General features: G+C 43.0%; 1 protein-coding gene across 1 annotated transcript in view; it reads right to left on the reverse strand.

Annotated features, from left to right (window-relative positions):
* Positions 1–15,075, reverse strand: part of PTDSS1 (phosphatidylserine synthase 1) — a 70,745-nt gene that overhangs the window by 13,067 nt on the left and 42,603 nt on the right. Inside the window, exon 9 of the mRNA XM_012643640.1 lies at positions 5,848–5,913. Within this exon, the coding sequence (XP_012499094.1) occupies positions 5,848–5,913 (66 nt within the window). The remainder of the gene's footprint in view (positions 1–5,847; positions 5,914–15,075) is intronic.

The following is a 15,075-nucleotide window of genomic DNA, read 5'->3' on the forward strand; positions in this document are numbered from 1 at the left end:
TAGGGTTCCTTGCTTCGGATGTAATCTGGATGCTCAGGGACTGGTGTACTTGCACAGATGTTTTCTACAAAGGCGAGAAACGGCCAAGAAGGTCCTCTGGTTCCCTGCTTACTGGCAGACACAAATGTCACTGCCATCATCAAATGTGCGGATGGCTCTAAACAACAGTGGAGTTAGAACCACTTCAGCAAAGCAGAAAATCAACAGAAAGTCTCTTTAATGTATCTTTAGAGATTTTGGGACTGACTTTTCCCCTAGCCCCAACCAAACAAGGTTTAAGAGTGGCTGGCTTGAATCTTTAAAGACCATTGTCTTTAAAGACACAAAGTATGTCACTTGTGAGAATGCCTCATTTTAGCTGAGGAACACAGGAGGCTCATTTCACTGCTATCCTGAAGTCCAGACCGCGATCCGACACTGGATGGTGTTAAACTTTTGCTACTTCCAGCCCGTGCAGTGAGGAGAGGGGGTGCTTGTGAGGGGACATAAAAAGGATGATTTCATCTTTGGCTGGGACTACCTAGGAACTGCTATGAGGAAGTGCCGAGCCCGGGATCTAAATGTGACTGCCTTCCCACAAGCCAGACAGAACACCCTGAGTTCATTAAGAAAGGTTTCTGAACATTCAACTAGATTTCCGTCCCCTTTCAAATGCATGGTGACGGGCAGACAAAAGCTGTGTTTCTCAAACTTTTGTGATCTAAGACCCATGGCAAGAAACACATTCTTCACTGTGACCCAGTACACACACACACACACACACACACACACACACGCACCACTGAAACTAACAAGCTGTATCCTTACTCTGGTATTTTTCTATTTCATTTTAAGAATGAAAATGGACCCACTCGATGACTTCACAATGACCTGAGTTTTCTCTAAAGCCCAGTGCTTTTGAGTTAGCAACTTTAGGATGTGATTTGCTCCTACGTGCTAAGGAGTCTTAGCTAAGCCATTGTCCATGCGTGTGGGCCCGTCTCCGAGAAGGTGACAGCTGAGCACGCCTAGGAGGAGGTGCGGAGGCAGCTGTGGGGCTCTCTGGGTGTGGAGGGTCCCAGGCTGAGACTAGGCACAGGGAGGGGACAAGGAGGGCCCGGAAGGGAGGGGAAGGGGTTGAGGTCTGGGAAACGCTGGTCTTGAGGGCTGCCCTTGGGCATGGCTTTTAGTCTGAGGAAGCGCTGGAGGGTTTGGAGCAGAGGGTCTAACAAGATTAGATTTATATTTTAACATGCTCATTTCTGGCAGAACTGCAGTGAGAGGGCAAGAGTGGAAGCGGGGAGGCTACTGCACTCATCCAGGCATGGGGACCTGGTGGGAGCCACCGGGCTGGTGAGAAGCAGTGGGAACAGGAGGCATCAAACCCAAAAGCCACATGGACCCTTAACCACCAACCTCTGCCCCCACCATTATCCCCAGCCCACTCGAGGGAGTCCTAATCAACAGCACCCTTCCAGAACGTGAACGCTACTTTTCTACCACGACTCAAATGGCAGGTAGTTCAGGGCTAAGGCCAGAGGCTTGGTGCAGTTGAGGGCCTGTATGAAGCCACCAGCTGAGACAACACCTACCTCCTCCCACCTTCCCTTCATTCTCCGCTGGGGACTCCCTCTGCTCAACTTGGCAACTCGTCCCTTTACTCAGTTCAAATTGAAATCTCTCTGATCTTTCCCAGGGTGAGCTAGGTGGCCAACTTGATGAATTCAGTCTGTGCCCTCACTCCCTTTGATGCCTGTGACTGACATCCACATCTCGATTTGGCAAGGTTAGGAGGCAAATAAACATTTAGGCGGCCAGGGGTGCTTCTGCCTTGGGGCAGGCACTAGAGACTTCTGACCTAGTACTGGTCTGCTGACTCGTGCTCCCAGCTCCACCGCACAGGGAAATATGCTAATGATGTAGAGCCTGGGTCAGGAGTTGCTTACTGAACGGAACAAGAACGGAAGCCGGGTTGCTAGAGAAATCTGGGGCACGAAAGCTCTAGGTTCCCGTGTGTGCGCTGGGCGTACAAGCCAATCCCGAGAAGCAGAGGAAGAGTTTTCAGTCTGCCAACAAGACTGCCCTTGGATTCTGAGGAGGCCACAGCAATGCCACGGCCACGGAGGCCGGAGGCTTTGCTGCCTGAATCCCACAAACTGCTCCACAGCTGCACAAGTGGCACTTCTGGGGCAGCTGGTGTGTGTGTGGGGCGGGGTGTCTCCAGCCGGCCAGGAGCCGCCCTCCACAGTGGAAACGAGATGCGTATCCACGTGACTCAACTGTCACACAATCACACAGGAGGCCCAGAAGGGTTCGCCAAGTTCAGGAGGGAGCGTCCAGTTCTGATTGAGAGCAAAGGCATCTTTTTGGAGGTGAGAGCTGAGTGGGGCCTTCACAGACGGATGAAGTTCCAGCTGTGCTCCTGGGTACTTTCTGACTTCCAAAGAGCCCTGGGTGCAGGGAGGGGAGGATGAGAAGAGGGTCCTGGGGTGGCATCCCCAGGACAGTTCTGCTCAAGGTTTGGACAGCTAAGAGGGTTGCAGGTGAGATGCCATTTGAGGAAAGGGAATCAGCTGCTAAAAAATGCCTTGTAACTACAGCCAGAGGTTCTGAGATGTTGGGGGTGCTCACAAGAGCGGGGAGCCGCAGGATAAAGGGCGGATGCGATGAACAGACAGTCTCGAGGAGGTCGGGTGAAGGGAAAATGGTTATAAAGCTTTGCCAGCAGGATAGCAGTGACCCAGTCGTGCTGGGAAGGGAAGCCTCTGATGTCTGTCCCCCTCAGCCTGTTCCCTTCTCCTGGAAGGGTCCCCGTGCTTCACAGCTGCGTCTGTGCTTCAGACAGCCGGAGCTCTGTGCCTGCAAGAACAGCCGCAGTTGTGAGAAGTTGTAGTGGGAGGCAGGGGAGGAATGGGAAGCCAGCAAAAGAAACCGGGGACGGATGTCACTGCAGGAAGAGGACCACTCGGAGAAGGCAGACACTGCAGAAGATGCAAGAAGAGGATGGAGAAGACTTGCTGGTTTGGCACCGACCTTGGAGAGAACAGTTTAGCAGAGCAGCAGAGGTGGAAGCTACTGCAACGAAGGCATCAGCAGGAGGAGATGATGTGCAGCGAGGACACTGGTGGGCGCCCCTCACAGGCAGGACCCAGTCCTGGGCCCTCAGGTAGCGTGGACTCACCCACCCACCCTAAGGACTCTCAGGAAAAGGGACAGTGACTGTTCCAGCCAAAGTGTGGCTGCCTTCCTCCCAGGACCAAGGGATGAAACATCTTTTCTTTTTAAACTAACACTCTCTTTCTGAGGCATAGAAGCTCATTTATATGGAGTGGGGGAAAAGACAAAGATGACATAAACTGCACACCTGGGGAATTTGTTCGTATCGGTCTGGCCCTAAAACTCCCACAGGGCTGGAGGAACATAACGTGACTTCTCAACATAGAAGGGGCCGACTTTTCCACACTGCAGCTTTCTCCCTGGCAGGGTTCCCACTCCCGAGCTGGATGGAGCCCTGTCTCTGCTGTGTGCAACACCTTTAATCAAAAGCTCAGATCTACAGGACAACTATTGAGGAAGGCATGGTAAGTTACTGAGCAAGTAATTCATACAAACCTCTTGGGGTACGCTACGTACAGAAGAGAAAGGGCCCCTCCCCGCCTTCAGGAGAAAGAGATGTGGCATGGTGGGAAAGAAACCTCAGGAAGATGGTCCTATTTGACCTTTGCCCTCCCCCTCCCCCAAGGCACCTCTGGGATGTCATTATACTATATGGGGCACTGCTGCTCTGCTCCCTCTAATGTCTCCACATCTTGCTAAAGCCTGGGATCATTCCAAAATTAGTGACAAGAAAGCCATTATTATAAAGCAGCTACTAGTTACTAAAGGAAATCAGACATTTAAGTGTTTTCCGTTTTGATAGGAGAGGAAATAAAGACAAAAGGGGGTGGGGGCCTCCAGGCAAACACTCAGAGGAGAGCTGGAGCCTGTGACTCGGTCCACCTCCACCTGCTGGCAGTGGGGACTTCACAGGGGGCAGCTCTCGCTGGTGTTCAAGCACACAGGTGGATCCGCCCTGTGTGATTTATCAAGAGGGATTTGTTATTTTTCAGCGCGGCTCACCGCTTCTCACAAGATTCATTAATCTTGATCTCACACTGTTCTGGGAGTTCTCAATTCTCAATGAAGCATTCGAAAATAGCCAAATGATCTCTCCTTTGCATTCAGCTTTATTTTAATCACTTTCCCACAAGGCACAACATTCTGAAGCCACATTTTCTACCACTCTTCGGTGTCATTTACCTTTGCTGTTTCTCCCACCATGGGGACTGCACTCTTTGGCTGCAGAGAGAAATTCTATCATAACGATACCTCTCTCTTTGATACACATCTTTTCCTCAACAGGTAAATTGATACAGTTCTGTGGAAAACATCCACTCCACAGGAGAATTAGACCTTGCCAAGTACATTTAAATATGGAGGAAAATGCGGATGGAAAGCATGCGGGTTGGGGAGAAGAGCTCAAATGCAGGAGAGGTCGTTTCCTCCTTGGACAAGACCTTAAGAAGGAGCGGCCCACGTCTTTCCCTCTACAGCGGGGTGCCCTGACTCTGTCTAATCAGAAATCTGGGAGATGTGTGCACTCTCCCTCCTGCTATTTTACAAAATGGGAAACTAAATCCATCTTATCACCCTTTAAGCTGCAGTCACTTTGGATAGGAAAATCAGCTTATGCCACAGAATTTATGAAAAACAAATGACAATGGCCCTTTGTCTTCTGGGGGTGGGGAGGAACTTGCCTAAATCTAACCTTAACATTTATTTAAAACTATAGGTAAACGCTCAGAATCTGAAATGAGAACTGGGTTCGCGCGCATACACACACGCGCGCGGAGAAAAATGTTTGAGAGGAATGGCATTGAAATATTAACAGTGATTATCTCTGAATGGTTGACTTCTCTGGCTGATCTTTAGTTTCTTCTCTATTATACTTCTCTGAATTTTTATTGATGTGCATGTATTACTTTTCAATTGGAAAATGTATGGTTTAAAAATGTGCGAAAATAATTTCTTCTCTACTATAGGTTTACCTCAAATTTTCTTTATACTGACACACTCAATTTAGAACCTAGGTTAGGTCTTGAATCTACACTATTTCAGAGACTGAACTTCACGCATAGTTTTCCTGGATGTCTCTGGAACCTCCGCTGCTAAACGGGATGGTAAATTGTTGCTGATGTTTAAGCACAAGAAGGACTTACCTGAGATACTGAAGAGGGTCTCATGTTTAACAGTAGGGTGTGAAACCAGATAAGCTAAGGCCTCTTTCCAGTCAGTTAAATAATAGTAAATTAAGATGTAGCATTTAAATCTATAATAGGACAATAAATTATGACCATGCTGTGTGTTATTTCTTTTTGGAACACTAAAGTTATACTTCAGTATAATGAAAGCAGCTGTTTCAAGAAGTCCTTCTGATGTGCAAGTAACACATGGTGTGCGTAAGCCCATGACAGGATGATGTCCCAAACTCGAGAACAGTCAGAGGGGATTCGACCAATCCATTTTCTCTCTAATTTATTTCATAAAACAAGGTCTCTTGAATTGTATGTGGGAAATATCTTCTGTTTTCCTAATACTTTTTTAAAAAGAGCAATTTCTATACTCTCTTTCTATAATTTGCCAAGTAACTACGCTTAAATCAGAAAAGGGAATATTAGAGATGAAAGATGTGTAAAAAAAAAAAAAAAAACAGCAGCAAACCTTGTTCACCTGCCTTCATAGGAAAATTACACACCGAAAGACAAGAAATATCCAAAGAAATTGAGGGGCTCAAGGTGTTTTCAACCTCCACAATAATAGATTACTCACCCAAACACCCAGCACTGTGTTCCTACGCGTTTGCACTGCGTGTCGGTGAGGTAAGCATAGTACTGTCTGAAAGAACAAAGTTGGAATTCATTGAGAGCTTCTGGAAGACCAAAAAGTCAACACATAATTAAATCACTTTGATGGCCTGAATATAAAAAATGTCCCGCCTTGTTCCATTATTCAAGCTGCCTGGACTAGCTTTATTCAAGGGAACAGAAAGCTGGCCAGTGCCTGCAGGAACATTCCTGTCAGAGATTCCCAATTCGGGTTAGGCTGGAGGGCAGGGAGCACAGCTTAAAGAGCCAGATGACTGGCAAAGGCAGTCTTGATTCAGTGACAAGACTCTCATGGCCCTGTGCAACCCCACGTAGGTGTTTCAGCCCCTGGTGCTTTGGAGATGATTCCAGAGGGTCACCTGCACTGTCCCACTAATCGTCTCCTCCGGCTCTCTCCAGGGCAAAGGTTGCTGGCTGTAACCAGGCTAGAAACACACACATTTTTTGGCTCTCAGAAACTGGAATGGGATCCCAGGTGCACTCCACCATCACTGAATGCCAATGACTTTGAATATTACTGACAAGATGGGAAGAGGCAATGACATGGAGTCAAAAGGCCTGGAACAGCACCATACCACAGAAATAGAATACAAGCCATGAATGCAATTTTAAATTCTCTAGTGGTCATGTTTAAAAAGTAAAAAGGAACAGAGAAAATTCATTTTAATGATAAATGTTACTTAAACCAATATTTGAACCAATATATTAAAACATTATAATGAGGTATTTTATACTCTGTTCTGGCACCAGCTCTTCAAAATCTGGTGTGTAGTTGACACGTGCAGCACATTTCAGTGTAGACTGGCCCCATTTCTAGTGCTCAACAGCCACACGTGGTGAGTGGCTGCCATACGGGACAGTGTAGCTTAGTGTCTCGTAAGTACCCCCGAGACTCAATTCACCCCTTCGGAAGTAGCATCTGAACCAGGAGCTCACCATCTTTTTGGGATCACAGACTTCTTTGAGGATTTGAGGAAAGCTATCACAAAGGCGCAGACTTTCACATTAAACTTCAGGGGATTCACAGATACCTAAAGCTCATCCATGAACTATCACCTCCTCACCCCAAAGAACAGAGTGAAGAATTCCAGTTATCAAGAATGTCGGTTTTCCCCTAACTTTACATAGTCATTATCTAATTTGCCTTTACCAGTTCAGCTACTTTACCCTCTAACTGCACCTATCTCCTTATACTGCACTTTATATTATCAGATTAAAAGAATGTTCACTCAAATATCTTCTCACAGCAGATTCGTGTGAAAGTCTAATGAAAAAGGAAGAAAATGGAGATGTGGTGTGTACAATTTATCCTGAAGACTGTAAGTACTCTCTCTCCTTTTAGGGCCTGGCATTTGTTACCTGGGATGGCTGGGTTAAAATCCATTACTACACTTCCATCTTCCCAGGTAACTTGTCAAAGCACCTCCTTACACGGGAAGCCTCAAGCAGTGTAAAAGCAGGGAAAGTGGCTGATTTTTTTTTTTTAAAAAAAGAATTGTGTGGAAATCCATTAGGTTCGGCAAAATTTTGAGGAGCTATCAGAAGTTCGAAACACTGGATTTTTAGTCTCTAGTTTTTGTTTTGGAATTTTTAACAATATTGAAACTTCATGATAAATCATATGTGATTTGCTGTTTTGTTTTCTAAGAGGAAATCTCTTCCTGTTCTTGCTGACTTTGTTGATTGCTCTTAATTTCACTAAGGAGCTGCTGCTAATCTTTCCTGAAAATAAATGTAAAGTCTCAAGTTAAATTATACTTTAAAAGAGGACTCGAAACCATTAAGGGAAACAGCATTTATAAGATTACGACTGCATCAGACCACTAGTCTACAAAGTTTCAAAGGGCTGCAGGTTTACCAACTGTTCCTTTCCTTTTGGGATCACAAAAAAAAGAGGAGATGGAACTTTTGGCCTTCACTCCACAGAACTCAGACATGACTTACTTGGTTTGTTCAATCCAGGATTTGGGGATTTTTTTTTTTTTTTTGGTAATAATGAATGACAACAAGAGGAGCTGGCTAAGAGAGCAGGCTCTGTTGAATCAAGGTGAACATCTACTCTCCTTGGCAAGTGAGGCTCTCTACTTGTGTGGTTTGCAAGCACATTAAAAACGATGAACTAAGCAAGTCTATAGCTTCTGAAAAGCTAATTCTTTTAACTGCTTAGATTATATTTATATCTTGGCAGATCTTTGCTGTTGCTACTGTTCAATGCCAGTACTCCATATTAGCTATAAAACCCAAATGTCATTTCTAAATGGAAAAAATGGAACAAATGAAAACGTTTGCTTTGGACTTCACTGGGTTCGATCTCCATAAGGGACAGTCTCTGAGTGAGCCTCGCCGCAAGGGCCCTACTTGAATCTAGGTGAATAACGGCAGGAACGCCCAAGCTTATCTCAGTCATCCTGGATGACTACAGGAAGCATGTTTTTAAAAGGAAATTAAGTTTAATTGGGTCTAAAAAAACTAATAAAGTCTCATTCTAAAAATTTATGACTTTCATTCTACCATAAAAACTTTTTATTTTCCAATAATCTCATTTTAAAAAAACTTGGTGTCACTGCTACTAATTTTTTCTAATATTAATATTACGTTTAGCAGGCAAAAAAAAAAAAAAAGACCAGCAGTGAACAATGATAAAGGGATTGGAAAATAATGGACAATACTATTGGGATGGTGTTGATGATTTGCCTTCTTTTAAAGCCCCGGTAATGTTACTGAAGTCTGAGATCAAAACATTTTCTTCATATTCTGGATATATAATTCTTTAGAATGGTATTTTCAGAGAAAATCTCCTCGTTCATGTGACTTTCCTTATGATAAACAGGACAATATAAAGCAGGTTAATGTCCTCAAGTGGCGGTCAGGCTTGTACAGAATTACCTCACTGTGGGAGCTGTGATGACACCAATGAAGAGAATTCTACACCAACTTAATGGATGGCTGGCTTGGAACACAAAGATATGCTTCAAGAAGAAGGTATTTAACTCGGTCAGCTGAAAAAAGGAGAAATTAGTCAAGTCATGCTAAGTTATAATCACATATTCCTAAAACAGACATTCTACAACGAAAAATAAATGATATGTTCAAAGCATTTTCAGAAAATGGATGGGGTCTTCCAAGGGTTGCTGTTCAAACTTGCTAACCGCCAGTATCACATGGGCACAGACGAACTGGGGCCTAGCGGGAGGTTCCGGGGTGGTGGGAGGGGCATACGGGGGCTCAGGGCATCAGCTATTTGTCATGTTTTTTGGTTTGCATGATTGTCACTTGGCTCATGTGTGTGACCCTCTGGGATAATAAGGAGAGAAATGCTCAGAGCCTACAGAAATCGTGAAAACAAACACATGCCGTGGAACACCTATGCAGCCTTCCAGGAATCAGGCCAGCTCTAAAAGAAATCCAACTGTAGATAAGAAAGCTCTTTAACAACCAAAGAAGCTTGAGATGCACCCTGAGAGATGACCATGTACTGGTACAGCACATGCCTGGGACTGGCATGGAGCAGATCCTCAACCAAAGTTACCTCTTAAAAGGAGGTGTGAAGGGTTGGCCCAAGTGTCACCGAGGGGCAGTGGTACTTCTCCCTGAGGTTAGCACCCTCCTGAAGTTCATCATGGTGAGTCCCAGGCAGCACAAAAGACACTGTGGCTGGGACGTGGCTGCTCTCTGCCCAGAGCTGGCTCCAGATCCCAAACAGGGGTCAGAAACTACAGAAAAGTCACTGTGCTTGCAGAACACACCACACAGACTGACAGGTTCACTTCAACTACATAAAGTGTGTGTTGTTTTCCCACAGCGCTGACTTCAAGAATATAAAATAAAAAATAGTCCACTTCCAGGTGGTTCCAGTCTAGGAGCATGATTCTATCTCTCCTTGAAAAATCCAATCATTCCTCCTTTTAGAGAAAAAAAATCTTCATGCTTTCTATGACATTGGCTCTAATAAGGCAAAGCTTCATCCTAATCCATTCACAGTTCCATTTTTATAAATACTGACTTCTCCAAACCAAGATGATTATTTAGCTCTTCACATATACTTCTGTATACATAAACTCCTCTTATTTATTTATTTTTTTTGAGACAGAGTCTCACTCTGTTGCCCAGGCTACAGCGTAGTGGCATCATTGTAGCTCACTGAAACCTCAAGCTCCTGGGCTCAAGAGATCCTCCTGCCTCAGCCTCCTGAATAGCTGGGACCACAGAAGCGTGCCACCATGCCTGGCTAATTTTTCTATTTTTTAGAGAGACAGGGTCTGGCTATGTTGCTCAGGCTGGTCTCGAACTCCTGGGCTTAAAAGATCCTCCTGCCTCAGCCTCCCAAAGAGCAGGATTACGGGTGTGAACCACTGCGCCCGGCCAAACTCCTGTTATTGAGATAGGTATTATTATTCTCCACGTATGGGCAAGGAAGATTGCCTGTCTTAAAAGTGACATCTGCTGATTTTTCTTCCTTATGTTGGGAGTATTTTCTGTTTATTGTCCAAAATGTAATATCTCTGATGATTCTGAAAGACTCTTTAGGCAAAAGCTGGTTTCCCTTGGCTAGTCTCCAAAAGTTGTGAAACAACCCGGGCATGGGAGGATCAACAAAAAAGACTGTCTCTAGAAAACAGAGATGTATGATAATCTTTGCCAAGACCCCCGGTGGTATGAATTACTTCCATCATGAAATGGCCTACCTGGACAACTCTCTGGAGGACTGACATCACCAAAAGTCTCCAATTCCTCACAGGCAGTAGAAAGCTTATTTAGAGCTCTACAAACTACCCAAAGGACTAATAGCTGAGGTACAATTTTAACCAATAGACACTGAATTACGAATGTAAGAAAAGCCTTCTCATTTGTTCCTTTGGTCTTGAAAATGATCATTCTAAAAGGCAATCCAACGCTTAACTTACTGGATGATGGATGATAAACATGATTTTTTTTTACAGAATCGAATCTCTTTCTAATTTGTAATTCAAAGATCCATATTTTAATATGTCTTTATGATAAAGCAAGACATTAGGCATAAGTAACATCACTTTGTTTAATTATCCTACATGCCAGCTGCATAATATTATATCTTCTAAAGCATCTAGCTGGTAAGCAATGGAAACTAGCATTAACCCTAAATTCCTGAAAGGTTGCTACTTTGTTTTTTGTTTTGCCCCCTGCTTCTGGGCACCTTAAAAAATACCTGCCAGATGATCATGAAAAGGTATATTCCAGCCACTCTCTGAAAAGAAGATTTGGGGTCAAACCATCGAACATAGGTCCAGCTAGCAGGAGTGAACTGCAGCACAGCTCTCTTGATCTTCCCAGTGGTTGTGTGAATGTCCCTGCAAGACCAGAATGGCTCCAGTGAAAATCCAAAGAGATAAAGAGGAAGGCCGGGGTGGGGGTCGGGGGGAGGACGGGACAAACGAAAAATAAGAAAAAACCCCTGTGCATTGATGATTTTATAATGAATGTTCAGAAAAAATAGATTGCTTTTCATTTGAATAGTCTCTCAAAGGTCTCTTCTCCCCATTCACAGGTGAAGTGGGTGGCAGAAGCACACTGGATAAGGAATTTCATTGACAGGCACCTCGCAGCACTGTCATCGCAGTCAGAGATCAGGGTATAGCTGAGCCAGGAGAGGTCTTCATCTGTGAATTTGTGACAAAAGCAGTGAAGCATTTAAAGACAACCTGGAATGAGCCCAGGAAGGGTGCAGATGCCAGCTGGGAGGCCATCCCTTCCCACTGCTCACCTCCCAAAACGGCACCTGCCCTGTGTTCTTGAGATCACCTACATCACTTCTTTACCCAATTTCTTTCCCAGAGAAGTGAACAGTTTGGGTTGATGAACAGTGACATTTAACCTTCCTTCATTTTAATCCCAGAAATCATTCAATTAAAAGTTTCATACTCCCATGGTAGAAGCACACAGTCCCACATTTTACAAATGAGAACAGTTAAGCTCAGAGAGAGCAAGTGGCTGACGCAGACTCGCCTCGTCAGTGTCAGAGCTGGGTACAGACTCAGCCCTCTCACACTAGTCTAAGAAAGCCGAAACCCAGGGTAAATGCCATTTGATAACTGGTAAAGAGTCTTTAATTCAACAAATATTTATAGCATGGGACTTTATGTCTCTGACATTGAGCTAAATGCTGAAGGCACAAGCACCAACCATCAGGCCTTTTGTTCCAATGGGTGGGAGCAGAGGGAGGGGTAGAAACCAGGGCTATTCCTGCAGCCACCCACCTACCCATCAACAAGTCTGCACTGAGGAAATACCACAGAAAGATCTGTGGCACAACGGCAGCAAAAAATAGGCACTATTCAAAAATAAACAAGAACTACAAAGTGCCTGCATTTAAAAAAATGGCAAAAGTGCATGGAAAGACCTAGAAGAAAATAAGAACAAAGAGAGACACGACGTGATCAGGAATCAAAATATTTAACATAGTGAAGAGGGTAATTCAACTTAAGTTAATCTATATTTACTTATACATTTAATATGGCTTAAAAAAACCACCAATGGGATTTCTTGTTTATTAGTTGGGCTTATGTCTTGGTAACTTGACAAAATGATTCTGAAGTTGAATTTGAAGCATAAATGTATGAAAACAAGGAAACATTGTGGCAGCATTTAAGGAATCAGACGTCCTGTGCAAATGCAGGCTCAGCTGCTTGCTCGCTATGCGCCCTTAAGCAAACTACTAAACCTAAGCCTCTGTACTGTCAGCCCTAAAAAGAAGGGAATAACAATAATATCCCTAGGACTGAGGTAAGGCTCAAAGGAGATACTGCTTATAAAGCTTGCACAGAGCAACACTGGGAGCACAGCTGCTATTTTTGTTACATTACATACTGCCTTAAATACATTAAAAAATGTCCTTTCAAGTCAGTGGCCAAAGACAGGATTATTAATAAAAGAGATGAGGAATACTGGTCAATCAATGGCAAAAACACTGTAAAATCTCAAATCTCCCTCTTATATCCTATACCAAAATAGATTTGAGATAGGCTAAATAAGTTATCATAAAAAAAGTAAAGCCATTAAAGAACTAGAAGAAAATACAGGTTAATGTTTACCTGAATAAAAAGATTAAAAATATTTTTGAAATTTAAATGAAAAATCTACCACAAACTAAATTAAAAGGGGATGACAAAATGGAAAATCAAATCACATTTATGACATGTTAATAACCTTCATCTATAGCAGGCACTAATAAAAGAGGAAAAATCCAATAGAAATAGATAGAACTCCATTATCACACGATTTTATGTGTGATAAAATTGACAAAGGTTTAAAAATACAATTTAAGGAAATAGTGAAATGGATACACACATAGATATATTATAGGTGAGATTATAAATTGGTGTACTCTACTTCTAAGAATTTATTTACATCCCCCCCCCCAAAAATCAGAGATGCATACAAAAATATATGTCCAAGAATGTTCGCTCTAGCCTTCTTAATAAAAATGAAAAACCTTGAAACAACTAAAGGACCATAAAAGGGAACTGGTTACATACTTTATGGTTTATCCACATGTTGGGATATGAAGAAGCTCTTTAAAATTTTAGAAGAATATTTAATGATGTGAGAAAAAAATGCTATTTTGTTATATAAAATAAACTAAGTTTTTTAACACAATCAAAGCAACTATTAATACTACTTTCACTATCACGACCATTATGCTTTTCCTCCTTATCAATGACCTGGTTCTGCCACAAATCGAAAAGCAAATGTAACTAACCAGGATAAAGCAATGACAGCAGTGTGTGCTGTCCCCCATGGGAGCACAGAGGAGGGGCATGCAATTAAACCAGAGAGTCAGAGACAGCGTCTTGGAGAGGTGACAAGTAGCTGCATCAGCAGAGCAAAGGATGATCGGCCTGGCCGGTAACTACACAGGTCAAAGCCCAGGTAAAGAGAGGGGAGCATGTACATGAACACAGAACCGCAGAGGCCCGGGAAAGTGTGGAGAAGGGCCCTCCCCTGCCAAGCCCATGGATGCATACTTCATCCTAAAGTCCACAAGACACTGTCACCAGGGAATGACACGATGAACCTGATGTTCTTACAAAGATCACTCGAGCCACGGTGTGGGATGGATTAGAAGAGTTAACCCAGTGATGGGAGTCTGAATCCAGGCTGAGGCAGCGGGATAGAAAATCGGGGATGGATTTGAGAAACATTTTGAATCATGAGGGTTTTGGGACCCTCTGAATATATGGGGAGGGAAAGAGAAAATTATAAATGATTTAGCATTTTCTGGACAAATGCTTGAAATTAGGTTTATTATCATTTGTGAGTTTCAATTATTAATATGGAATTTATAATTGACTCCTTCCAAAGCACTTAAATATACATCATGAAAAATTGTGACTAATGTCCAAAAAGGTGGCGACTCACTTGAAACTTGCCCAGTGGTAAGTCCTCATCTCTAAAAACCGGCAGACGACCATGCCCAGCCAAATGCCGCCACCGTTGCACAACAGAATGTCCAGAATGACTTGATCCCACCAGCACTCGGCAAAATTAGGCAGAAGATGCATGAAGAAAAGCTGAGAAACACAAGAGACCATGGTTGGAAAAATAAACAAAACTGGGTACCGTGAAGAAACATACATTTCCTTTTAGTAATGCACTGTTTTGGAAAAAGTTGTTGACATTTCATTATTTCCTAATGTATACATAAAAAAAAAAAAAAAAAAAAAAAAAGCTCAAGATGCATTATTTAAATTAAATTTAAATGCCTTCCTGTTTCAGGTGAAAAACTATTTAATATCTAAGTTATTTGGTTAATTAAACTTTGTCACCAAGTGTTGTTATTTAGCAAATTCTTCTTATTTCTTCTTATTCCAACCTTGTTTTTCAAAATATCTTAATGCCTCTCTGTCCACTCTTACGTTAATAAATTTAGTGCAGTGAATATAATTAAAACTATCATCATTAGTATTTCATAGGGTTATTATGATTATATGCTAAAATTATAAAAATTTACCTGCAATAACATAATGAAATGTCCAGTACATTTCTAGTCATGTACATGCCCAGTACAGAGCTTGGTACAAAATCAGTGCTCAATGAACATCATTTCTCTTCCTCTCCCCCAGTGTAGCTCAGGTTGGTCCTTGCCCTCCTTCTGGAGTACAGCATTATAAATAGTGTTATGTAGGAAGTACAGAAG

This window comes from Propithecus coquereli, unplaced genomic scaffold, assembly GCF_000956105.1.
Source record: "Propithecus coquereli isolate 6110/MARCELLA unplaced genomic scaffold, Pcoq_1.0 Scaffold2, whole genome shotgun sequence".
Classification (NCBI taxonomy): domain Eukaryota; kingdom Metazoa; phylum Chordata; class Mammalia; order Primates; family Indriidae; genus Propithecus; species Propithecus coquereli.